At 41.6% G+C, this 25147-nt stretch overlaps 1 protein-coding gene across 1 annotated transcript; it reads right to left on the minus strand.

Moving 5' to 3' along the window:
- Nucleotides 1-4550: 4550 nt before the first annotated feature.
- Nucleotides 4551-23764, minus strand: LOC119383434 (DNA polymerase alpha subunit B). The gene is made up of 17 exons (XM_037651563.2): nucleotides 23571-23764; nucleotides 23334-23464; nucleotides 23148-23236; nucleotides 22359-22413; nucleotides 22153-22262; nucleotides 20693-20978; nucleotides 19002-19154; nucleotides 17601-17663; nucleotides 17419-17461; nucleotides 16678-16796; nucleotides 15510-15548; nucleotides 14838-14911; nucleotides 13597-13693; nucleotides 12641-12747; nucleotides 11672-11731; nucleotides 10547-10673; nucleotides 4551-4978 (listed from the first exon to the last, which is right to left on the minus strand). The coding sequence occupies exons 1-17, from the start codon at nucleotides 23692-23694 to the stop codon at nucleotides 4826-4828; spliced, it is 1830 nt and encodes a 609-aa protein (XP_037507491.1). The 5' UTR covers nucleotides 23695-23764; the 3' UTR covers nucleotides 4551-4825.
- Between the last annotated feature and the right edge of the window lie 1383 nt (nucleotides 23765-25147).

Here is a 25147-nt window from a genome sequence, read left to right on the forward strand (position 1 = left end):
TTGCTTCTCTACCCGCTCCCCCCTCCCCCTTTTTTTTTCTTACGAACGACGGCTGCCTTGTCCACCTAGCGAAGGCTGAGGGTTTTGTCGTACTCGCGTGCCTTCACTGGAATTGGGAGCGGTAAAAGTACAATGAGCGAGAAAACCAGTCTGGGACGGAGAGTTTTTGGTTGGAAAACAACCTTGCAGTAAAGCTGCCTTGCAGATTTTTGCAAATGGTCCATTTGCGTTGGTTCGCGTAGCACCTGTGCGCGTTGTATCTGTTCCCAGTGAAGTGCAAATTGTGATGAGCCACTTTGATTATGGAAGCGCACGACAAAGGAAGGCTATTTTGCACAGTGAATAAAGCTGCGTTGTGTCTTTTTCGTGTGCGCGAGGCTTGTGACCGTGAGTAGCGCGATGGGATATCTTCAGCTGCACGTCGATCAGGAAAAGTTACTACGGGCCGAAAACGGGAAAATATCTGGACCTCGAAGAAAACCTTGCAGACTTTCTTAAGCAACTCAGCGTATAATGACTTTGTCAAGGCAACAACACGCGACCGAGGCGTATCCAGAAGTGATCTTAGAGCCAGCAGAACAGGCTCACGGAAGAAAAGGAACTGCCAGGACAATAAATTTTACGTTCTTTGAAGAAAAATTGTGCTTGTCTCTTAATTTTTTTTTTCTAATCGTGAACATAGGAGCGTGTTACAGTTTTATCATGTAAATGTGGTAGCACATATCTTCATGAGCATTTTTATTTTTGAACACGCGAAATCGGGTGCTCGTAAGATTCGTCTAAATACTCTGCTTGAAGGCATAGTTTTTATCTGTATGAGCCAAATAAATGTTTTTTCTTGTCTTTTTGCCCCCATTGTAAGTCTACTGCATTCAGTGTTTTCAAGTAACATTTGGATGCACTTGGCATGTTACATGTCTCTTTTTGAGGGCACTTCTGATAAGCCGAACTCCTGATAAGACGAACAGATGACCGCGGTCCCTTCGAGTTCGTCTTAACGGGAGTCTACTGTACTTTGTTATAACCAATAATTCGTTATATCGAGGTTTGGGTGTATTGCATTTTCTATACGCAGACAATGCTTGCTAAATATAGAATGCTTTGGGCGCAGGGCACGTTCTCATGGCCTGCTCATAAACAAAACACTGCCATTGTGTATGTTCTTTGTTTTTGCATTTCTGTGTCTTTTTTTTTTGATGATTTATTGTGTAGCAGGGTCAGCGAAATGGGGAATGCGCAGTTATGAACTGAGTCCAGCATGCCTACACATTCACTTAATGTACGACAGGCTACCGCCGATGTTCTGAATCAATTTTTTGTGCTTGTTTAAATTCTGCAATCTTTTTTTTTGCAGTAGTGTCCTTGTGCTGCTGCTTACTGTGTTGAATTGCTTAGGTCTTTGCTGCACCTGGAAGTTTATTTTCGGCTTTTAGTGCTGCGTGACAGTGTAAACGCAACACAGCCGTTTTAATGAAATGGGTGCCTAGAGGCTCTGTTCTGCACTAACTGTTGTTTCAGGATACCTGTTACGTAGAAGCCGGCTTTGGTTTGGAAAAGTGCGAATTGTACATGTCATGGAAAAATTTTGTTTATGGCAGAAACAAATGAACAAGTAGGCATCTACAGATGTCACGTGGTCATAATAAGAATGTTCACTTTCTTTCATTAATTTCTAAAGCTTTTGTAAGAAAATGGAGGCCTATATAAAAATAAAATTTAAAGAACAAATTAAGACCCAGCTTCCTTTATGTAGTGGAGGACCACTTTGAGTGCTTTATGATGTTCACTCAAACTGGTTTTGTTAGCATGTTTGCATTTGGCACGTAGTACTTGAATCAGGAAATGAGACTCGACTCAGAGTTATGCTTTGCCTTAATCTCTTCACTGGGTTCGAGCATTGCAAACAAATAAGCTTGGCACATAAATCGCTTGGTGGTGATTGTGTCTGCAATGCCTGCATTCACTGTGAAGCAAAACGGAAAGAATGAAAAAAAAAAGGAGGCAAGGCTCTTCACGTGAACAGACATGATAGCCTTCCTTGCCTCTGTCACTCGGGATAATGCAAGGAAGGTATGCCACTTGTAGACAATATCTGAGTCAAGGTGCGAGACTGTCTGCTTTGGCACTGAAGCTCATTTCCTGGAGGCACGGTTACTGCACAGTTTATTATCTTCTGACTCATTCGATAACAACTAGATTCAAACATTTTCTTTTGGTGAACTCCTCCCAAGACGGCAGCTTACAGGTTCTAGCGTGCATCGAAGATTTGCCTGCGAAAGGACCCTTTAATGTGTCACTGCAGTCCCACACTCCTTCGGCTAGGGTGCTGCCTACAAGACACGTCCGATACTTGTTTGCTGAAAGCCGTATGCACATTAATTTCACTGACTGAATTAGGTAACCTGCAATTTTGTCTCCTTTGGGCAAGCATGGTAGGTATAAGCACAGCCCTTCCAAGTTTGCTGCACCTACAGTCGTGAATGACAGAGCACATAACAGCCTAGAGTCACAAGTACTGAAGAAAATAACATTTCAAGTCACGCTGTGTAGATCATAAGAGCTCTTATCAGACACGTACAGCAACATTGTATGGATTGTAGCAGAGGACAGAGTCGACGACTGTCGTTTATGTTGTTGCTTTAGGCTCCAGTACGTGGTCACGTGTTTTTTATTGCGCATAGTTCTAAAGTAGACATCCAAAATGCGTGGACGTTTTAACGGGTGCACTGCAAACGCAATACTTTGTCACTTTTAATCTTATACACGAACTTTATTTCGCATGTATGAAAGTGGAGTCCACATTTACGGATGCAATGAGACATGATCAGAAATTCAGAAATGCAGATCTTATTTTCTGTCTGCTTTTTTGGTGATAAGTATGCAGATGTGTTTGTATTTTTCGATAGAGACACCGTGCATAACAGGAGTGTGTATATGTGTGTAGTTTGTGGAAATTAGTAAATGCACAGCTTGTGTGTTTGACAGTGGCACCAATGTGAATGTAAATCGGAATGCAAAGGGGAGGAGCCACCTTTGTGTGCTGTGTGCATGCAAGAATTCACATTCCACAGGGTTGGCGAAAGGCCTGGACATTGTCAGATGTAAAAAGGCAGTGTTGAGATTGGATTGGTGAAGGTAGCAACATCAAACATTGCTTGATTATAAAAAATCACCGCTTGGACTGCCAATTGAACTGCATTTCAAATCTCGCTGATGCTAGCCAAAAAGTGTGCCATTTCTTAGTGTTCCCTTTAGTGTTCCCCTTTTTTCTGTTCCTGCAAGCTCACTGGGAGAAATGACAAGCCAATGCTTACTTATCGTGATACTAATTGGCAGTCATTTTTACTTGCGTACTGTGATTACTGTGATTTTCGCTTTACAAGAGACTGATCTCGGCATGTGAAAAATTGCAGCTATATAAAAGCACTAATACACTAAAAATGTGTGTCTGTGATGTGTCTTCTCATGCACCATATCTTGTAGGCAAGTTGGAAGCTTTTTTTTCTTGTAACTTCTATTGATGTGTGTTTACATTGACAATACTTAAAACAGCCGCAAGAAATAAATTTGAAAAAGTGTACTTGGTATGCAAGTATTCCAACTGTTTCAATAAATGAAAGGCTTTTGAATAAAACAAAGAAAACTATTCACTTCCAAGCAACTCTGCAGTTAATGCAGATTCTTATACCAACTCACTCAAAATGCCTTAACATGCAACACCTTGCAGCTTCGCAGTCGGTCGTTTGACATTTGTTCTTTAACAATCTGCTCAATCAAAAATTTCTCACTATGTCGTGAACACAAGACCTTTAAAAGATTCTTATCAGTCTTCCTCAAAACTTAAAGGAGCCCTTCAGCACTTTTTCAAGTAACCATCGAATGGCTTCATTGAACGAGTTCATTGCCTTGTGAATCGACTACCGCAAAAATTTTTAGAATCCCTCAAGTACAAGCGGAGTTACAGGGGTTCGTCACACGCTTTAATAAGCACTTTCTCTCTCCTTTTGTACCAGCGAGCATGCTGAAAGCTGTGCAGGAGGGAATGAGCAGGGGGCAAGTCCGTTCATCAGTGCATGTCACAACCTTGAGTACTTCCTTTTTTTCTTCTTCGAATGCACGGCTTACTTTCAGTGTGATCGCAAGGAAGCGCATGGGCACATCGTGCCATCCCGTGGCGGCTGCGGTAACAGCAGCTCACGATGCTCAAATCAGCCAATGGCCGTGGACTTTGCTTTTATGGCATCATTTGTCGAGACAAGAGGGAGCAGTTTCTAGCTGACTTTGAGAATTAATTGTAAATTCCGGGCCGCATGCTGCAGTATAATGTCTAGCTCACGTGTTCTCAGGAGCCTCGACTACTGATCGGCAGCGTTTTCTGACCATGTTGAAAAACTGATGATGCAGGGCCCCTTTAAGAGAAGCTTGAGTGTCCATTTATATGCATGGTCCCCTTTAGCGGGAGATGGTGTAATTTTACAATCTATTTCATTAATCCATGCTGAGAACACCTGATAGTACAGACATCATAGTGCTCATACACCTGGCATTTTAATGCAAATCACTGCACACTCTGAACACTAGAGCATAACTTCATTAATAGTTGACCCACTTGTTCATGCATAGACATGCACAGGCAGTCTATGCAAATTGCATGTAAAAAAAACTGTATTTACAAAAGCAGGAAGGGGGCAGCTTTGAGTCAGCCATCTTCCAAAAGTTTAAAGAAAGATGTTTACAGGTTTTATATGAAAATATATATTTATAAAAATGTAAAAATTTGTTTTAATAAGCAAAAAAAAAGAAAAAAAAAATGGAGCAATTTTTTTTATATCCGGATTACTTCAACTGCAGTCTTGGCAGCCATGCTTCCAGTGTACATCTCCTGGTCCACAGGATTCACTAAAACACGGGCAAAACATCCTCCGACGACACCCTTTGTCAGGTGCTCAGGGTTCACACAGATGCAGCCATCCACGTCCTGCAAAGCAACATCGCACAGGGTCAGAATGAAACTAATACTATGATTATGAGGATCATTCGTCATCACAGCTAAGCACAAGTACTTGCAGTTAGAAGAGTTCTCTATTCATTAACAAATTCCTACTTTAAGGGGAGATGCTACTCGAAAAATGCAAGGTTTTTTTAAAATTACGCATTTTTGTTTTTACTTGTTTTGTCAAGCTTAGTTTCTCTACTTTCATGTAAGAAAAAATCACTATTGTATTTAAACTGGAAATCGGTTGAAATCACTTTTAAAGAGCACAAGGTGGCTATTAAAAACTGAAAAGAGCTCATTGTCTAGAGTCCCCTGGAAAACACCACCTGGTTGCTTGACATTGCATTTCACATGAGGAGTTCACCAAAGCCACATGTTCAAAATAACCATGATTCGCAAGCTCTCATGATGGAAGAAATAATTTTAAAAAGCATATCTTTGCCACATGGATGAGCTTTCATTTCTACCTTTAAAATGCATTTTTCTCAAGATGCAATTTTGGGCAACTACTATTAAGTTTGGACACCACATTTTTGGTACTTCTGATGGCCAGATCGGAACGAAACTTTCCCCACAGATTCCTTAAAGGAACATGTGAAGAGTGCAATTATCTCCTTCAAAACCTGATATCGCTTATATAATTATTACCAACTTAGGATAAAGAATTAGTATTGGTTGAGCATTTTAAGACTTCTCATATTATTTTTCTTGTTCATTAATATGTCTTATACGCACTTTCTGCTTAGTTAATTGCATTCTACAGTTAAGGTGGAGCAATATGAGTCATTAATGGCTCTTAACCATAAAAGTTTAGTGACAGAAAAAGTGTGCACAAAAAGAGCTATATTTTACACATTGTCATGGTACAAAATGAAAACTATGCAACTTACTATAAAACTGATTACATATTTAATATCAGCATAAAAAACTATGTAAACAGCTAAAATTTCATTGCCCTAGGCTACAGATTAAAGAAACTTTTTTTTCGAGTAGCATCTCCCCTTAAAAAGAGAGATCTGTGCTTGTGGTGGTGCTAAAAACAATGAACGCTTATGATCCCATCCGGTGTGGTTAAAAGCTTCAAGCTTTAGTAAACAGTGACAATGCCTTAAAGGAGCCCTGCAACACTTTTTGAGCATGGTCAGAAAATGCTGCCGATTGGTAGTCGAGGCTCCCGAGAACTCGCGAGCCAAACATCATAGCGCAGCAGGCAACCTGGAATTTACAATAAATTCTCAGCCAGCTAAAAATTGCTCCCTCTTCTCTCGACAAATGATGGTTTATACTCAAAATCACCGCGTCATATACTCAAGTTCCACGCCATTGGCTGATTTCAACATTTTGAGCGGAATAGTTACCGTGGTTGCCACAGGACGCCACTACGTGCCCACGTGATCACACTGAAAGTCAGCCGCGCGTTTGAAGAAAAAAAAAAAAGAAAGTGGTCAAGGTCACGACGTGCGCTGACAAAGGGACGCATCTTCTTGCCCTCTTGTCACCCCCCCTTCCTGTGTAGCTTTCAGTGTGCTCGCTGGTACGAGGAGAGAGAAAGCGCTTGAAGCGTGTGGCAAATCCCTGTAACTCCACTTGTACTTGACGGATTCTAAAAATTTTTGCGGCATGCAATTCGCGAAGCATCATGCGCTAATAGTAGGGGTGTGCGAATATTCGAAATTTCGAATATTTTTCGAATAGTGTTTGCTATTCGATTCGATTCGCACTGAAATTTTACTATTCGAACTATTCGAACTTCCCAAAGACAAATGCAGTCAACGTCCGGTTGAAAGTGACCCCTTCAGATTTTCAATATGCTTCACCTCATTACACTCTCGTATTGCGGCAAAGCTGCCTTTCAAACTCCGTTACGGTCGAATTTAGCCAAGAGACAAAGTCCGGTTGGAAGTGGTCCCTAGATTTTCAATATGCTTCACCTCAACACACCCCCGTATTGCGGCAAAGCTGCCTTTCAAGCTCCGTTACGGTCGAACTTAGGCAAGAGACAGTCAACGGCTGATTGGAAGTGGTCCCTAGATTTTCAATATGCTTCACCTACTCACACTCCCGTATTGCGGCAAAGTTGCGTTTCAAGCTCCGTTACGGTCGAACTTAGCCAAGAGACAGTCAACATCTGTTTGGAAGTGGTCCCTAGCTTTTCAATATGCTTCACCTCATCACCCCCCGTATTGCGGCAAAGCTGCCTTTCAAGCTCCGCTACGGTCGCAAATGTATTAACTCAAGAAAACGCTGGTTCCAATATGGAGATGAAAGATGTGGCAGAGTTGGGGGCTCAATTAATGCTGTTTTGGACCTGAAATTTGGGCAGGAAGTCCGAAAAATCGGACGCCGAAGCTTTTTAGCATCCAAAATTTCAGATGTTCTTATGTTCAGATGTTTCAGATGTTCAGACGTTTACGAGGCAGATTTGGAACTCCGGACTTCAAGGGAGCACTCCCTTGTCCGCCACATCAGTTGGGCTTCCACAGAAGTTGAAAGAAGAGGAGAGGATGAGGAAATGGCATCTTTGCCTATCACGTGTAAAGTGTTGTCGGCAACACTTTGGTTGCACCAAATGATGTACATAAATACAATTCGGCCTCTACATTGCCTCATTCTTGATAAAAAAGACAACTATGAAATATGACCCCGCCAGTGCTTCACCAACCTCGCGAAAAGAAACACTTTCATGTTGCTATCTCACAAGAACATACTTAGGGATTCTCTGCACCTTTTTCTGTAATTTCACTTCGAATTATTCGAAAAATGTTTGAGAAATATTCGAAAATTATTCGAAATTATTCTATTCGATTCGCACTCAATCTTTATTATTCGAATTCGCTTCGTACCCAAAATTTTGCTATTCGCACAGCTCTAGCTAATAGTGAGACTATTCCATTATAACTGAGAAAAGCGTTGCAGGGCCTCTTTAATAACTTCGTAAAGACAATGGTGAAACAATAATGCATTGTTTAGCCTTTTGTTTCCCAGCACAACAGGAACAGCATGTTTAAGCAAGTTCCCAGCCCCACATGTTGAATGTGCAAACGTGGTAACAGTCGTGCATCACGAAACTAGAATGAGTGAAGGTCCACTGTCAAGCAGCCTTTGTAGAGAATGGAAGTGCAAGATACTAAGTTTTCCCTAGCTTGCATTACATCACCAGTCAAATTCCTCTGTGATAACTAGACATGGTGGAATTGAATGACACTGTGCATCCATTTAGCAAGCAGCCTGCAATTAAAGTTATAGTAGGAGATTAGGGCTGTTAAGAAAAGTATGTACTAACTACCAGTATTTTGGTTTGTGCTGGCAGACTTGGGAATGGATTCTGAGAACACCATACAATATGCTACATACAGTAGACTCACATTAAACGGAACCTGAAGGGACCAGGAAAATATGTTCCAATTAATGAGAGTTCCATTTACTGAGAGATGAACAGGCGTGCAGAATGCAAGTACGAAACCAATCGTATCAAAGGCAGAAGTTCCATTTAAGAGATTTCCGTTTACTTAGAGTCTACTGTCGTTCCAAGATTTCTGATAAACAATACAAGAATTCACTGCTACCCAGCTTCAATTATGTCTTGACATGGACACCAAGCTACTCAAGTTGAAAAAGTAAATTAGAGGATTTTGGTATTGGCTAACCACTGATTGTGATTTGTTGTGCAATAGCCACCATGGTTAGTAGTTCCGGGACACTGAACATCAAATTACAAGGCTAAGGATTCAATTTACGGCCAGAGCTCTGCATCTCGATAAGGACAGAATGCGAAGAACGCTTGTGCTTTGGTGCATGGTAAAATTTATCCAGAGGCCTGCTTCACGGCAACCCTCGTTTCCTACTGAGAGATAGCCCACCTAAAATCAAGAAAAACTGCGTGAAAATACAAGGTGGGCTAACATTCAGTGTGCAGTGGAAAAAAACGAGTTGAAAAATGTATAGCAGCTAAAAGATGAACCTACGCTTATTAGCACAATTAATTCGTCATCCAAACCATCAAGCGAACAGTTGCTCCTACTGTCAAATGAAAGGTCGACAACCTTCTCACACACAGTGCTTGATATTGTTGGCAGGGCAGCGGAAGGGGGGAAACGCCAAAGCAAGCTGCTCTGAAGCTTTTCGTCTTCTGATCCATCAAAGGCGGTTGATATACCGCACCACATGACCAAGGTTATCACCGAAAGGGGTGATGCTGCTGTCAGAGGTATGATTTGGAGCTGTGCGAATAGCAAAAGCGAATTCGAATATTGAAGTGTGAGTGCGAATCGAATCGAATATTTTTCAAATATTTCTCGAATATTTTTCGAATACTTCGAAGCGAAATTGCAGAAAAAAAAGTTGCAGAGGATTCCGAAGCATATTGTTATGAGATAGCAACATGAAAGTGTTTCTTTTCGCTAGGTTGATGAAGTATTGGCGGGATGTTGTTTCATAGTTGTCTTATCAAGGATGAGGCAATGTAGAGGCCGAATTCTATTTATGTACATGATTTGGTGCAACCAAAGTGTTGCCGACAACACTTTACACGTGATAGGCAAAGATGCCATTTCCTCAGCCTCTCCTCCTCTTTCAACTTCTGTGGAAGCCCAACTGATGTGATGGACAAGGGCGTGCTCCCTTCGAGTCCGGAGTTACAAATCTGCCACGTAGAACTCGATATATAAGAACATCTGAAATTTTAGATGCTGAAAAGCTTCCGCTCCCGATTTTTTGGACTTCCTGCCCAAATTTCAGGTCCAAAAAAGCACTAATTGAGCCCCCACCGCTGCCACATCTTTCATCTCCATGTTGGAACCAGTGTTTTCTTTAGTACATTTGCGACCGTATCGAAGCTTGAAAGGCAGCTTTGCCGCAATACAGGGGTGTGACGAGGTGAAGCATATTGAAAATCTAGGGACCACTTCCAATCGGACGTTGACTGTGTCTTGACAAAGTTCGACCATAACGGAGCTTGAAAGGCAGCTTTGCCGCATACCGGAGTATGATGAGGTGAAGCATATTGAAAATTTAGGGACCACTTCCAATCGGTCGTTGACTGTCTCTTGGCAAAGTTCGACCGTAACAAGGCTTGAAAGGCAGTTTTTCCGCAATACGAGAGTGTAATGAGGTGAAGCATATTGAAAATCTGAAGGGATCACTTTCAATTGGACGTTGACTGTATTTGTTTTTGGGAAGTTGGAATAGTTCGAATAGTAAAATTCCAGTGCGAATCTAATCGAATAGTAAACACTATTAGAAAAATATTCGAAATTCCGAATATTCGCACACCCCTAGTATTATCCAAATAGGAAATCACGCCAAAAACTGGGGTAGGTTATCTTTTGGAGGTGGGGTATCCCTTGGAGTTTTAATGTAAAGCCTTAAATAAACCTTAGGATATTTAATTCTACAATTTAACTCTGTTGTTGTATGATAATAAGCTCTTCTTTGAGTAATCTATCTGAACTAGCAAAATTTGCCCTATATGTGCTGCAAATTAGTGATCGGTTAGTCTTCATGGCTTTAAAAAAAATGTCAAAGTAACGTCGACAGTATTTTTATACTTGCCTTGGCAAAACCTCTGAGATCAGATGGCAGCACTAACAGGTGGGGAGTCATGGTCAGACGACCGCTGTCATCAAGATGAGACAGATCAACGTTGACGTCTTCAGAGGGCGGGTAGAGAGGGTAAAAACTGTACAAAGAGATAAGTCGGGCCCCGTGAATTGAAGAAAATATCCCTGTCACGTAATAAAAACCTCTGCCAATTAACTAAATTAGTTTTATTAGTCAGGCACATAAAAAACTTTTTTGCACAACATCAGAATAAGAAATCAAATGAAATGAATTGGCTGATAAAACACAGGTGTGACATGAAACAAAACAGTGTGCCACCTCTAAACAATGGTCATATCATCGGCTTTCACACTGCGGAAAGAAGAACATAAGAAATTCATTCTCTGAATGGTCTGTACTTTGTACATCTAAAAAATTCGTTTCCACAAGGACGCCTGTATCTTCTGTGGTCAGTTACAGCTGTGAGATGGCATGTGAGCATAAAAAAATGGCAATATGCACTCAACTTTTGTAGCCCTGGCTTGACATTCTTAACGTTTGAGTAAAATATGTCACGGTTGTCACTCCTGACGTTTATTATAGATGAGACCCAAAACAAATGTGTGAGTGAACACACGAAAAAAGAAAACACTTCTTGATACACAATACCAAGTTGTATAAAGGTTGCATCACTGTAAAACAAACTTTCCTACAAGCATACAATAACTTCTCAATTCAATTAGGCTCAAGGTCTGAATCTAGCAAGGTTATTTACGACTTGACCAGTTATACAAATGCATCTTTTATACACAACTGAATCTTGCATTCTCTTCTCGCATACCATTGAAACTGCAAGCATCGTGTTTAAGCAGTGAACAATTTCGGAATACTTGACAACAGAGGTTCGGTTTAGTGCAAGCAAAACTGCATCTTGTATAGTATCATGAGTTACAGCAATAAGAAGCACGAGCAACCAACCTTAAAATTTTAGGCAACTGGCCCCACATTTGGAACCTGTTAAGATAGTTAGGGTATCAATAATCATCACCATCACACCAAAGAGCTGTAATACACGCAGCACACTCAGAGTCAACTTGTGGAATTCCCTTACACGTCCCATTGTTTGAACTTTCTTACCTCTGCTGAGTCAGGATGTGTTTTGCAAGACGAGACAGCCTATCGGACAACTCTGGAGAGCTGAAATATAGACAGAGCCCATTATGATGATAATTTCACATATATTTGCCATAACATAACAGCATCATATACTGTACCTATGCAACTAACCTGAAATAGCCTGCAGCACCAAATAGTATTCAAAAAAGATATACTACAGCGTAAAATTATGTAAATTTTGCCTTCACATGTGGTTTCACTGCAGTACGGTCCACAGTGCCACGAAGCCAAGCCCGTAGAAAAAACATGCAGTTTTATTTTTTTCTGATGGAACGTACAAGTGTAAGCTATATATGTGCAAGGAACTATGGCATGTCCCGCGGCTGCCCACAAGCACCTAGAAACAGATGCTAATTTACAAAAAAAATTTTTTAGCAGCAACACCAAGGGCTGGGCAATTGGGCATTACTTTACAAACCATGCAAATTAAATAATAGATACTAATAGCACTGACAGAACAAACGTGTGAATAAAGTGGCAACAAAGCCACTGAAACAAACTAAAATTTGCACGAACTCCATTTTTTTATACAGAAAAATTTTTTTTTATATATTTGTTTCTGCAGCAGTACTTTCATTCTGTGAAGTCCACATGGAACTTCTAGCAGCATCTGAAGAAATTTTAAATTTTATGAGTGGCAGGTATCAAGCAAAAAAAAAAAGATTGGACATCACTTTGCAACATGCTAACAGGCAAAGTGCAGGCAGAAGCAGACCTACAGAAGCTTAAAAAGGCAGGCCGCCTCTTTCAGCTGATGCCAGAAAACCTACCACAGCCAATGTTGCCCTATTTATACTTTAATTCATGACACTCCCATGTAGCAGAATCTCTGCTCACTCTTAAACATTTCCTGTCTATTACTACACAAACAAATACCAAATTTCAGCTGTTCCAATATATGCTAGCTAAAAAAAAAATGCTAGTACTCACCAGGATATCTCCTCCCTTCCCAGATGCATCAGTACATCTACGCTGGTGGCCCCAACAATGTATCCACCAATGTCGAGAAGGCAGGGGTCAGGGGCGCAGATGATTTTCTGCAATCAAGCAAATATGTAGCAGTAACGGTAGCGCAGCAAATATATTTTCATGATGAGTTGAGACACAAGAATTAGGGAAACGCCAAGCCAAGGCCCACTCAATACTTAATCTGCACTTGCAGACTATTTATGTTTATATGGACCAGTCCTAATGTCTGCATTGAGCGTTCATCACACTTTCGTGCACTGAGCTGCAACAAGTTCTCAGCGCTCGGAATAATGCTGATTGTGATACGTGGTTACTTTATTCTGTGAAGTGACAGTAGGTTTTGTGCTTTGTGTATGATGTGTATCTACGGTGTGCAGTGCGTATCGTTTAATTTTTTTCATACCCTTGGGAGTAGTATGATAGGCATGCTGCCAAGCACACCTATCAAAGATTCATTAGAGAGCTCCCTTCTCTTTCTGTCCCAAAATAACTGAAAGGACCCATTTTTCTTTTTGTTATTGGTAACCACACAACAGGTTTCATGTTTAAAGCAAAAGCTTTTTAAGCACACATAAAACGTCCTGTCAAATTCTTAGTTCTGTCCTCGTTTTATGTGCGCTTAAAAAGCTTTAGCTTTAAACATGAACGTTCACCAACTAGCCCATTTCGCTGTCTTGTTACACCAGGTTTACAGGCAATGAAGGCACGAAAATTATAGGAAAATAGAAAGCAAAGACAACAAGCCACTGGTGAGGATCTAATAGACAAGCTTCACATGATATGTGTTCTGCTTCAGCGATCCAGATGACGACAGGCTAGATTTACTTTGCTACATACAAATTGTTATACGTATCTGTGTTTGTTATACTGAGGTTCAACTGCAGATGCTTTCAACATGCTTGAAGGAATGCACACACCTCGTATTTCTTTCCAAGTCTGAACGGCGGTGTTGGGAAGACGTAGTCGTGGTGTACATCTTGATTAGAGGGCACCAATACAACTTGCGTTCTTGTTCTGCAAATAAAAAAAACAAAAGAAGACATGGTAACAATGAATTGCACCACAATGCATGATGTTACAAGAAGATGGCATCATGTGATCACTCACACAGATAACGAACGGACACTCTTTGTACTTGTCACCCTTGCATATAAATTTTCTGTGCTTTTTCATATTGTTACAAGTGCAATAAAATGCGATGAAATATAGAAACAGTTTTGGTAATATATACTATGAGTTGATAACAGTGTCAAAATGATGCTCCAGAACAATGCTTAAAATGTCCATAAGACACTTGTGAGAGTGGGTTATGGTGACATATTGTACATTTGCGCACGTAAGCGTTATCTTTTTATGTCTCAAACGTTTTTATATTTAGGACATGTGAGACATCTGAAACGTTTCTAGGGTTGAATATAAGCAGAACTGCAACACGTTAGGTATTTCACTCTCGGAATTCGGTACTTATCTCATTTAGACATGCGCACCTTTCGCGTTTTTTTGGTCCTTATGGTCTGTCTGGGCTGCCTTACGTTAACACTGGTGACTGCACAGTTCAGTGGCGTAGCCAGGTTTAGGGGTTAAACCTCCCCCCCCCCCCCCCCCTTTTCTGAAAAAAGAATGCTGGCTACACCCCTGGTGTACTTGGTTCTGTATGCTCGTCCATTCTATCCTTTGTGTAGAGTGTTGCGCCACATTCGTTACACCATGAAACCATGCTAGCACGTAGTTATTGCATTCTGCTTCTACTGGAAGGACTTTGAAGACCATACATATCACACTGGCCACAGTACTTTCGGCAGCAGTACACTACATTGACTAAGCTCCTCCATAAAGTGCCGCATTAAGTGCCGCATAAAATGCCCCATAAAAGATTTTTTTTTAAAAAGGTATCTCCCTCGGGAACGGAGTAGATGCTGAAACTCAACATGGACCACAGTCACCATCAACAAAACACCATGTAATAATGGTGAATCGAGAAACCTTCCCGAACCGAAACTGATAAATGAGCACTCTTAGCTGTGTTCTTTGTTTACAGCACAAGAATTCTGCACTAATTCCCACAGCGTCGAAAGGAAGTTGCATGGTCAGCACAAAGAAAGATCTTTCTGCTCAGTAACGAAAATGATCTGTGTTTTTCTTAAAGAAAATGACTTACTTTTGTAACGCATTAGCCAGTGCATCAATCTGGTTTTGGAATATTGTTTCATATGTATCGGGCAAGTTCCCTTTCTGAAAAGAAAGGAGACTGATGTTACCACGAGAACTGTAACATGAGTTGTTAATGATGAAGGACATGCTTAATCATTTTAAACACTCACACAAAAAAACGGGTGTACCGTCGAGACAACTAGCTGCATTTATGACGTAAGCCTTGGGCCACAGTGCATTATTTAGCATCTGTGCAATTAGTGAATTCATAAAATAATCAAACCTTTTTGGTTCGAGATTTGCAGCAAGAGCTAAGGTGAGAACATAATATGCAATGAAAAGGGAAACATGCCGTGTTGATAAGAAGCTCACTTGATCTTCTTACGAACATATAATTTTAATTTTGCTCCTTAAAAAACTTAGCTGGGCATGTAGATTTCCAGAATTAGGGCACACAGCACGATGTCGCAGGATGGTAGAGTCATTAGCAAGATTTTGCACTGAGAACAAAGCATACACAATGGCAGTATACGTGAGAATGCAGCGTTTCCCATAGTGTGCATGAGCAGTAGTTCTACACATGCGCTCTATGCAAAATGTGGCATTCTTACATACACAAGGCCGTTAAGGACACTACGTATGCAGTACTAAAGCTCGCTATTGATACATATGTACAAACCTGAATCAACTCATGACGGCTATCCACAAATGGTCCCATCTGAAAATAAAGAAAATAATCGTGATCATGTAGCCAAAGTAGAGTTTTGAGATGAAGGCATTAACTTCGTCTTGAAACTGCCAGCTGCAAGAACAGTAATTTGTCTACAGAACACTACAAACACTCGCTTCATAATACGACTTCCTTCTGCATTAAACTGTTGTGCACACTGTATTTTTACATAACTGTGTACAAAAATGAACAAACATAAGCTGTTTGAATAAAAGGCAAGAAATGGAACTCTGCGCTGCAACATAAAGACAAGCAGTGATGAGCACAAAACATGCTGCTTCTGAGTTACCTCCGCAGGCTATGTTTTTTAGAGCAGCACCTTTAGAACTTGTACTACCTATTAGAAGTACTGCTACTAGAATTACACCTTACTACCCTGCTACTTACTACGCCTCACTACAAAATGAAAGAGTGCAGAGGTTGTTTTTAAGCAAGATGCAGGTTAATGAACCCCAATGCTGTAGCATGCAAGATCGGCTGATATGCTGCAAACTTAGCTCAGGCAGCCTTATTTTTGCCAATCTGTCATGAGAAAGGAATGGTTGTTCAGAGTCTTAAATCAGCAATTCAAATTATTAATGTGTGCAGTAACTGTATGCCAGAGTGGGATTGAAATTAATTAAAATTTGTATATTTTTGCATCAAAAGATTTCATGCTTATGTATTTGCAGTTCATTACTAAAAAGCAAGCACAGAGCAAAACTGAAACATATATTCTGTTCCTCTTAGTCTTAAATACTAAATTAATAACTAAATGGTAGCAGCTTTATGCCTGTACAACACATATGTATAACAATAATATTATGGAATTGCAAATGCTCTAACCTAATTCCAGTGGCTTTTCTTCTTAGCCTAAATTGTATTCAGTTGTACTAATAGACACTTTCTAAGCACTCTTATCCAAGATGTGCCTAAGCAACATGTGGTACATACGATTTAAATAACTCTACGCTCCTTTCCATGTTTCTGTGCTTTGATTCATAGACGTATCAATTACATGAAAGTCTGAATGCACAAACATTCTCAGCCCTGTCATGTTTCTGTTAGAGGATCAAGGTAAATGTAAGTAGTACTAGTATTCTTGAGAAAATGAGTACATCAACACTCAGCTGCACACCATAATGCAGACGTGAGGCTGATGCTTGATGATGTAGGCTGTGAAGTCGGCCAAAGGCTCAAAGCTGAGGGTGTCAGACGTTGTGTATGGTCCGGCAGCAATCACCAAATGCAGAGGTCCTGAAATCATGTTGTGTCAATCATGTACATCATGTTTCTTTAAGTAAAACAATTAGTCTCATAGAAAATTTCATCACACTTAAGTTCGCTACATCAACATTTAGTTGCATGTCCTCTACGACAGTGTAGTCTCCTGCTTTTGTGTCTCTGATGTGAATTTGCCAAAAGGATTTTTTTTCTTACATAAGGCATATCTTCATAGATTCACAAACATGTCTTTTAGCCATTGAATCTGTGCCAGTGTGCATGAAAGTCTGAACCAGAAGGTAAAGCTTCAGTTAATTAAGATAGAAAGGCCACACATTTGCCTTCTAAGAAGTGGCGGCAAGAGCATATTTCCAGAAACGGCATGTTGTGTTAATTGAACGTAATAAATTGGGGCATAAAACCTCTTTATGAGACACGATCAAAAAATACAGCCTCAGTTCAAAGAGAAACAACATCATTATTTTATTGTTTTAATTTAGTCCCCAAGGAAACAACAATCATTTTTAGCAGAGAAAAGAGGCCAAACTTCCAATCTTAATCTTGCTGAATGTTTTAGTCAATAGTTAAGTAATAGTAATGGTACCACAAAAAAAAAATCATGACAGCCACAAGGCATAGAAAGCCAGCAGCTTACCTTTCAGAGTTGGTGAGTGGTTAGAAAACGGCAACATTCTAACCTGAAAAGAAAAAAAAATCTTGGCAATGTACAAATTAGTCATGCGACAACACAGCTGCTGTCAAACATGCCAGATCTGTAATTTACATCATAGAAGTGATGTGTACACTGTGGACAAGGCTAAGGAAACAAACACTTACATCAAACAACTCCTTTAGGATGAGGGTCTTCTGAGTTGGATTGGTCCCTTTTCCAACAATAACCTGTACCAATATGATGAAAAAAAAAGAGATGTTACACACCACTTCTTGGCTTGCGAGTGATCATACGAAAGCAGAGAAATATCTAAAGTGTCCCTGACCCAGCCCTGCCCGTCATTCCCTCTGTTTCAATCCTTTGGACTGTTTTGTCAACATGTCTGCACCTGTATGCTAAGTGTTTCATTAAAAGAGAGAGCAGTCATTAGCTGGTCTTTATCGAGCGACAAAACGTGGCACATTCAAAAAGGCACGTGCAGAAGTGAGGATGAGTACTATTGTTAAAGGAACACTGAAAATCTAGCTAGGAAGAAAGTTGAAGTGACAGGTGACGTAAAAAAAGGAGTGTGAGCTATTGATCTGCACTAAAAGATTACTTAATCACCAAGAAGTTGCGAATGAGGATGGCTAGTGTCCTGCTCGATAGTGCAAGGTAAGGTACGACAGCGGTCTTGCATTCCACCCCCCAGTGGCACTTGGCCACTGCTGCCAGATGTTGAACCCACAACATCGTGCTCAGCAGCAAACATTACAGCCAGGAAACCAGAGCGGCAGGTGGCTGTTGGTAGTGCGATTTACTTCACCCTGGCTAGAAGAGCTTTCAGCTTCTGTGTTTATGTGAATGCTATCCATAAATTCTGTTCCTATGCCTTTAGTGATGATAGTACAGACTCACCATTTCTCATGGGCAATTCTATGTGAACACTGAAAGGGCATGACATGGGCTACACAATGCGAGGCTTCATCAAAGCTTGTTAATTCAGCACCCTACTATAATGTGTGTCAGTTTTCATGGCCTGAACTACTTATGCAACAGATATCCTAGAGAATTCAAGGCTATATTTAAGAGGCACGGGTGCAGCCAGGATTTTATTTAGGAAATAAGGGCGTCCAACCCCCAATGTACATATGTGATTATGATTGCATGAATACCGCTCCCCCCTCCTGCCACCCGAATTTTAAATACTGGGGGGGGGGGGGGGGTGAACCCCTTTCTTCCCTACTGCACCTATGTCAAGAAATCTTAAGGACCCTTGAACAACCATCGTTCTAGAGTATAAAAAATATGGAGTATTGAAAATTTCTAAGGAGGTGTACAGACCCTGCTGAAGCAGGGTGTTTACAAGAAAGAAAGGAACTAGCAGGGCACATTATGTTAGGTTAGATTCGCAAAAATGCATTACAGCTCAAGATGGTCCTACACACTCAGAGCTACAGGTCGTCCAATTCAAGACTATCCACGAAATCAATAAAAATAAATGCCCACAATCTTGCTTTCTAAACAAAAGGTACACCAAGAACCACTGAATAGTATACCGAAGGTGCACGAGAATGTGACATTACCTGACCAGGAAATAGAGAGTACTGCGTCAACTTGGAAACGTCCAGCTTGACCGACTGGCCATTGCTGGTCTCACTGCCTTCGAGGATCAGCGAACTTGCATTCATCTTCCCGCAGCTATCGCACAGTACTCTTCCCGTGACAAAGCTCTCCTCCTGCAGTGTCAAACAGCAGAGGCTACACAAAGCTGCAATGAAAAACTCGCCAAAGGTAAGAGCCTTAGGTAACTAATCTTAGTAACTCGAAATTTCCTCCATAAGTTCCCAGGAGGCATGCAGTATCCCTATTTGAAGGTGAAAGATTGTCTAACCGACAAGGTGTGGCTCACACAGAAGAAGAAAAGAAAATCTACACTCGCGTAAAGCCACACTTTTTGCGTGTGTGTGATCTTGATGAGGCACAGCATTTGAACAGATCTAGGAATTTCATACCAGTTGCTGCCACGTATAATTCTCGTAATCCTTCAGGACTGAGCGGCAAAGTCTATTGTTTCAATAATGCAGCAATTTGTTTGTACACATGCCATGCATTACTTACCCATCTATTCATCACTGCTATGGCCATCACCACTACTTAGGGTCAGGTCAGATGAAATTAGGTTTCCTCCGCACCATTATATACGTCTCTGACTTTCAAGTCTCTTCACAACGTCCAAAGACACCGCAAGCAAAGTGCACAGAATCACCGATGCCACACAGTGGGAGCGCACGCACAGCAAACTTTTGCAGGATCCAGCCGTCACACGAGAGCACTACCAGATTTCCTGGGTTCCCTTGATCTGTTTAGACTTTTCGACAAAGTGTGTGGCTTTTAGGAGCCCACTAGGCTTTTCTCGATGTCTGCTACAACAGCAAAGAATTCTGGTGTGTAGAAGACTTAACATCCTTCTATTCATATCATTGGTTCAGAGGTTTGCAACTGCAGTCATGCCACTGAAAAATCGAGCACTAAGTAACTGAGCCAAATTTTTTTCTCATTGGTCGTGTTACAATGCAACTCGTATTTTGTTGGTCGTTTGTTTTGCAACTACCGCAACAACAAAAAATGACCTCAGACACATTAGACCAATCAGGTTGGTGCAAGCATGTTCCTGCCACTCTTTGTAAAAATTGCTACTCGTGGCATGCTGACCTTTTTAATGAGTTTTTCGTGCTAGCGAAGACACACCTAATTCACACCTGCACCTGCGACTAGCACTGGTTGTGCAACCATTTGCAACTGGCAACCAAAAAGTGGCTCAAGGCGAGTGATGTTCCCACCTGCGTGCGACCTATACCCATCCCCACAAAGCATTCGCATCTGCTCACGCTGCCATTGCCCCGTAAAATAAGCTGACGTCCTCTTCCTGTGCATCTCATTGGTTCAGAGGTTTGTGACTGCAGTCACACTACTGAAAAATCAAGCAGCGAGCGACTGAGCCAAAGCAGTCGCTTCGTGACCACAGCGGCCATTTGCGACCTCTTGCGACCAAACGCTTTGTGGCTTAGTACTTGGTCATTCAACCGGTGCCAGTCGCGAGGGTGAATGAGCCTTAAGCCAAAGCAGCCGCTTTGCGACAAAAGCAGCCATTTGCGACCGGTCACATTGCGACTAACTTGGTTGCATGACCAGTGCTAGTCACAGGTATGGACGAGCCTTTACCATAGAATGCTTCAACTAGCAAGCTTGCAAAGGCAAGTAAAGTTCAGCTCACCAGAATGAGTTCAGAAATGTTGACAAAGGCTTCCTTCTCCTCCATCTCTTCCTTCTGGTAGTGCTCAGCCAGGTCAGTGGCCGAGTCACACAGACACCCAGCTTTGTCCTTCAGCTTTTCGAACATGTACTTGACGTCAGGCTTGCAAACAGACCCGGTATAGGCTAGACCAACTTGCACGTCGAGGTCGCTGCTACAAGTCCACACGGGATTTTCGTGGTTATTTAGGTGTGCAACAACACCCCCTGAGGTAGAACGAGATGAGTACTTCACTGACTGGTTTATACTGAAACAGAGGGAGGGAGATACATTAGCCGAGTGAAGCTTTCATAAACTGTAACGTCGCAAATACTTCATTCAAACTTCGAATACTGCGAAAGAACAAACTGGGCTGTATGCTTGGAAAATTACCTTCTCTTCAATCCAAAAAAAGTCGCTTCTCTGGCCTAGCTAATATATTATCAGTAGAGATGGAGTACCTTGTGTTAAAAACGAGCCAAAGATTGAATGAGGCAAGTATCAAGAACACCAATTACTGTAGTGCAAATGCACAAATACAGTATTATTTCTCCTTACTCCACCTTAGAAGCACGCAATGTTGCCACAACGTTGAAGCAACTTTCTCAATGTTGCGGCAACACTATGTCAACATTTGGTGCTACTAGGGCTGCTCCTTTGCTTTACCCCCGCTTTTTATCCTATATTTAAATATATGTAACATAAAATCTCGACTTACAATCCACTGCCTCGTCTGCATTCTTTAGCAGTCTGTACACGCTGTACTGCATATGTAAAACAGATGAAATTTCTACTTAAGGCCTTAAGCACCGAGTACCACTACCTTGCATTTATGTTAGCGTTGGCGCAAGAGACGCAATATATGTTGAGGTGCAGAAGCTTCCGATTATATTAGAAGTGAACATGAAAAACACAGGCAGCCCAGGCAGTTCACTAGTTTGACTACCTTAAAAGAGCGCTGCAGAGAAACAATAATTCAGTTGCGACTCGTAAAGTAATCCTTCAAAATAATATGTTAGCTAATTTCATGCTAACAGGCTGATTATCAGAAGAGAAAATGGACGTAAAAGTTCATTATTTTGAACTGTGGCTCGCATAAGCTTGTGTTACTGCCTGCTATGTTCACCCTCTGGCTTTTTTTTAGAAGACACTGTAATCCACCTTTGTGGATAAAGAAATTCAGAAGGATGGGATATAGAAGACACTTAAAAAGTTTGAGTGTCAAGCTGAACTGGTAAGGGAGCTTCGAGATGGCATTGCCATGTGCCTTTCACTTTTGTACGTTTTGCAGCTTGCCAAGCCTCTCCGAACAGTAAGAGTGATTTTCTGGTGTTATAATAAGGTAATTTCCTGATGCAGCTGACATTATTTTGCTGTCTATTGCTCCTTAAAACTTCAACAATGCGGCTTTATAGATATCCAAGATTTTTTCGGTGCTTCACCATTTTGGAGAGAACGATGCAGGTGAGAAGACCACTGAGGGGCTCCCACTGGACGACACGAAGCGCTTACTAGCAGCCACTTCAGGAGTTCTTTGGTGCTTCTTCAAGCTCTAGAATAAAAAAAAATACAGGAATTGATAATATTTCATTCAATCATTTGAGGAGACAAGATGCCGTGGTAAAGAAAAAAGAATGATTCACCGAACCTCTTTGCTGGCACCATAGCTTTCCAGGATTTCATCACCAGCATCATAATTATTGCTGAAAAAAATTGTTCAAAGTATATTAAAGCATTTACAAATGAAATCCACATCGCTGCTGTGATGAACACATACAGTAAAGTAATGTGAACAATAGCGTTTAAAATTCGAAGCCCATGAAATACCCTGTATTAAAGTTCTATTGTGTAATTTTGACCACACTGAGGCACTTTAACTGTTGCCAAAATCCCAGCACAGGCAAATTTTTCTACTTTTCTTGCTTGATAACACTGCAGATGGATTTGTAAATCTGTGAATAAAAGTGCAGAAGGCACCACAGCTGCTGAACCACGACTCGACACAGTTGCAAGAACAATTTGTGTCGTGGTGCCCATAACGTAAGCATAATTCCTGGTACAAAGAGTCACAGACTACATGTCACAAATTTAAGCTTTTTAGGTGTGAGTGGTTTACCTCCATGTTAGCAATGCAATTAAACATGAAATGGCAGCCAAGCTCGCCAAGACTATATGCTACATGAATTTCATAAGGCATTATTGTGTCTCTCGTTGGCTAGTGCCAATGCGTGTAGGTGAAATAAGCAAACATTTCTTTGTAGTTAATGAAGTCTTAAGCTGCGGCTATGAACGTTTTGTCTAAGATGCAGGATTTAATACAGGAGCAGCAAAGTGTTTATTCCAACTTATTATGCACCCGCTCGATGTTCACCAGTAGATAGCGGCATCTTGGTTATAAATGGCGGATGGATCGCTTGATCTATCAATACTTGCGTACCTGCTTGAGTTTGCAGTGAATATCCTTGGTGCAGTCTTCCTCGAAACCGGCGTTTTAGCAGACGATTTTGAGTTGTCTTTGGCAAGAACCTAACACAAGGTACAGCGTGAGATAAAATCCGCAAGCAACAGGCAAATACTTCCCAGCTATGTGATTAGCAAAGACGATCTCAAATCGGGCGCTTACCTCTTGTTCCATTTGATCGAGCAGTGCCACAGTCATGTCGCCGACGTGGATGCCCTTCTTAATGCTGAAAGCAATCCACGATGACGCGATCGTCTCGGGTGCCGACTCGTAAACGAGACACAGCTCGCTCACTGCATGAAATAAGCACGACACAGAAACAAGACACCAAGTTTGCCGCATCGAAGAAGGCTTGGAGGTCCCCGTAAGAACGCGAAGGAAAGAACGGAGCGTACTCACGTTTCGAGAGGCAGCTGGGTGTGATTTCCTCTACTCCGAACACTCCTAATTCGTCCAAAAACACTTCCTTGTTGTCTCCAGAGCCACCATTTCCTAACGAGCTTCCAAAATTGTCGACAGACATAGTGTCAATACAGGGTCACCAAAGCGCGCCGAAAAACGAAACCTACACAGCTTTTTCCCGCGAATAGTGTCGCTGTTCATTGGAACGACCACAGCCACCACAGTGGCATCAGCAATTTTCTGAGTAAATTAGAAGCAAGAAATGTATACGTAGTAGCGTACTTCGTAAGTCTAATGCAGTAGTGCAGTTGGTCGTCTTTGTTAACGTACGTTACAGTAGCTCAAGTAGTCACAGTAGCAGTATTCGTGATTTACGTTATGTTAAACAAGCCACAGACAAGACAAGCGGAGACAGTTCTAGCGCCCATCTCATTTGTATGGTTAGAGTGACGAGCGTTTCTTTTCTCACAGACTCCATCCGGGTAACTTGCCATCTGGGGATATTTTCCCCGTTTGCTTCTTGAAGATCTCCCTATGTCTGGGTACTACCTAGGAACACGTGCAATGCTCTTTTTATCCCTAGGAGAGCTTTGCTGCTCGTCGTTTGCGGGTTGGCGCGCGAGGTTTTTGTTGTTGACGTTGGTGGCGGACGGCGCGTCCGTGCTCGCCGGGTGTGTATGATCTACCAATGCCTCGGATCTACAGTGTTCTAGTATGATCCCATGTAGCCCTGTCGCGCTATTGTAGCCACCATAGTCGCGCTGTCACTTACCGTCCGTCCTTGTCTTTAATCCCGTCGAACGCCTCGAGATGAGTTTTCTTTGTCATTATCAGTGTAGCTGAGAATATTGTGCGTTTTTGGAAATTGGCATGAACGAAAGCACTTCGCTGATCGTTATACCGGTTTCACACGGGCAATTGATCGCGATCACGACCGATCGGGATTGGGCTCGATCCGGATCAGGTGTACCTACACGGTCATTTTTAATTGTTTAATTGCGATCTGCGCATCGATATCTGGCTCCTAGATCGCGATTTGACTGATGTCTGCGTCAAACTCGATCCGGATTAGTCTGGACCGAGCAGCAGCAATGATTGATGATCGCGATCAAGAAATCCGGTCCGGGTCAACCTTGACTGCGATCAAAAGTGCCTGCGTGTCACCGGTATTACTTGCAATAGCTATTCTGCCCGCGCATGTGATTGAGTTTTAATATAAGTTGATGCTAAAAATCTAGGGCACGTGCACTCAAAGTAATGAAAGTGTCCATGCTTCTATAAAAAAAGAGCCGAGCAGGATCCTTAGACGTCAGGTGGTAATAAGAAATAATTGCAACTGCTGGTTACATCACATTGCTAGTGTTCAATATTTGGACATACAATGACAAGGATACGTCTACATGGTGAGTAAATAAAGAGAAGCGAAATGTTTTGAGAAGCAGCATGACTGCTTTCATTCATGTTGTCGCACGGGTGTATCAGTGGTGTGAATGCACCTGCAACTTTGTTTCTACAGTTGGTGGTTGGTAAAGGTGCACCTTTTTAAGACAAGTTTTCCTTTGGTCATGAGACTT

This window comes from Rhipicephalus sanguineus, chromosome 2, assembly GCF_013339695.2.
Source record: "Rhipicephalus sanguineus isolate Rsan-2018 chromosome 2, BIME_Rsan_1.4, whole genome shotgun sequence".
Taxonomy (NCBI): domain Eukaryota; kingdom Metazoa; phylum Arthropoda; class Arachnida; order Ixodida; family Ixodidae; genus Rhipicephalus; species Rhipicephalus sanguineus.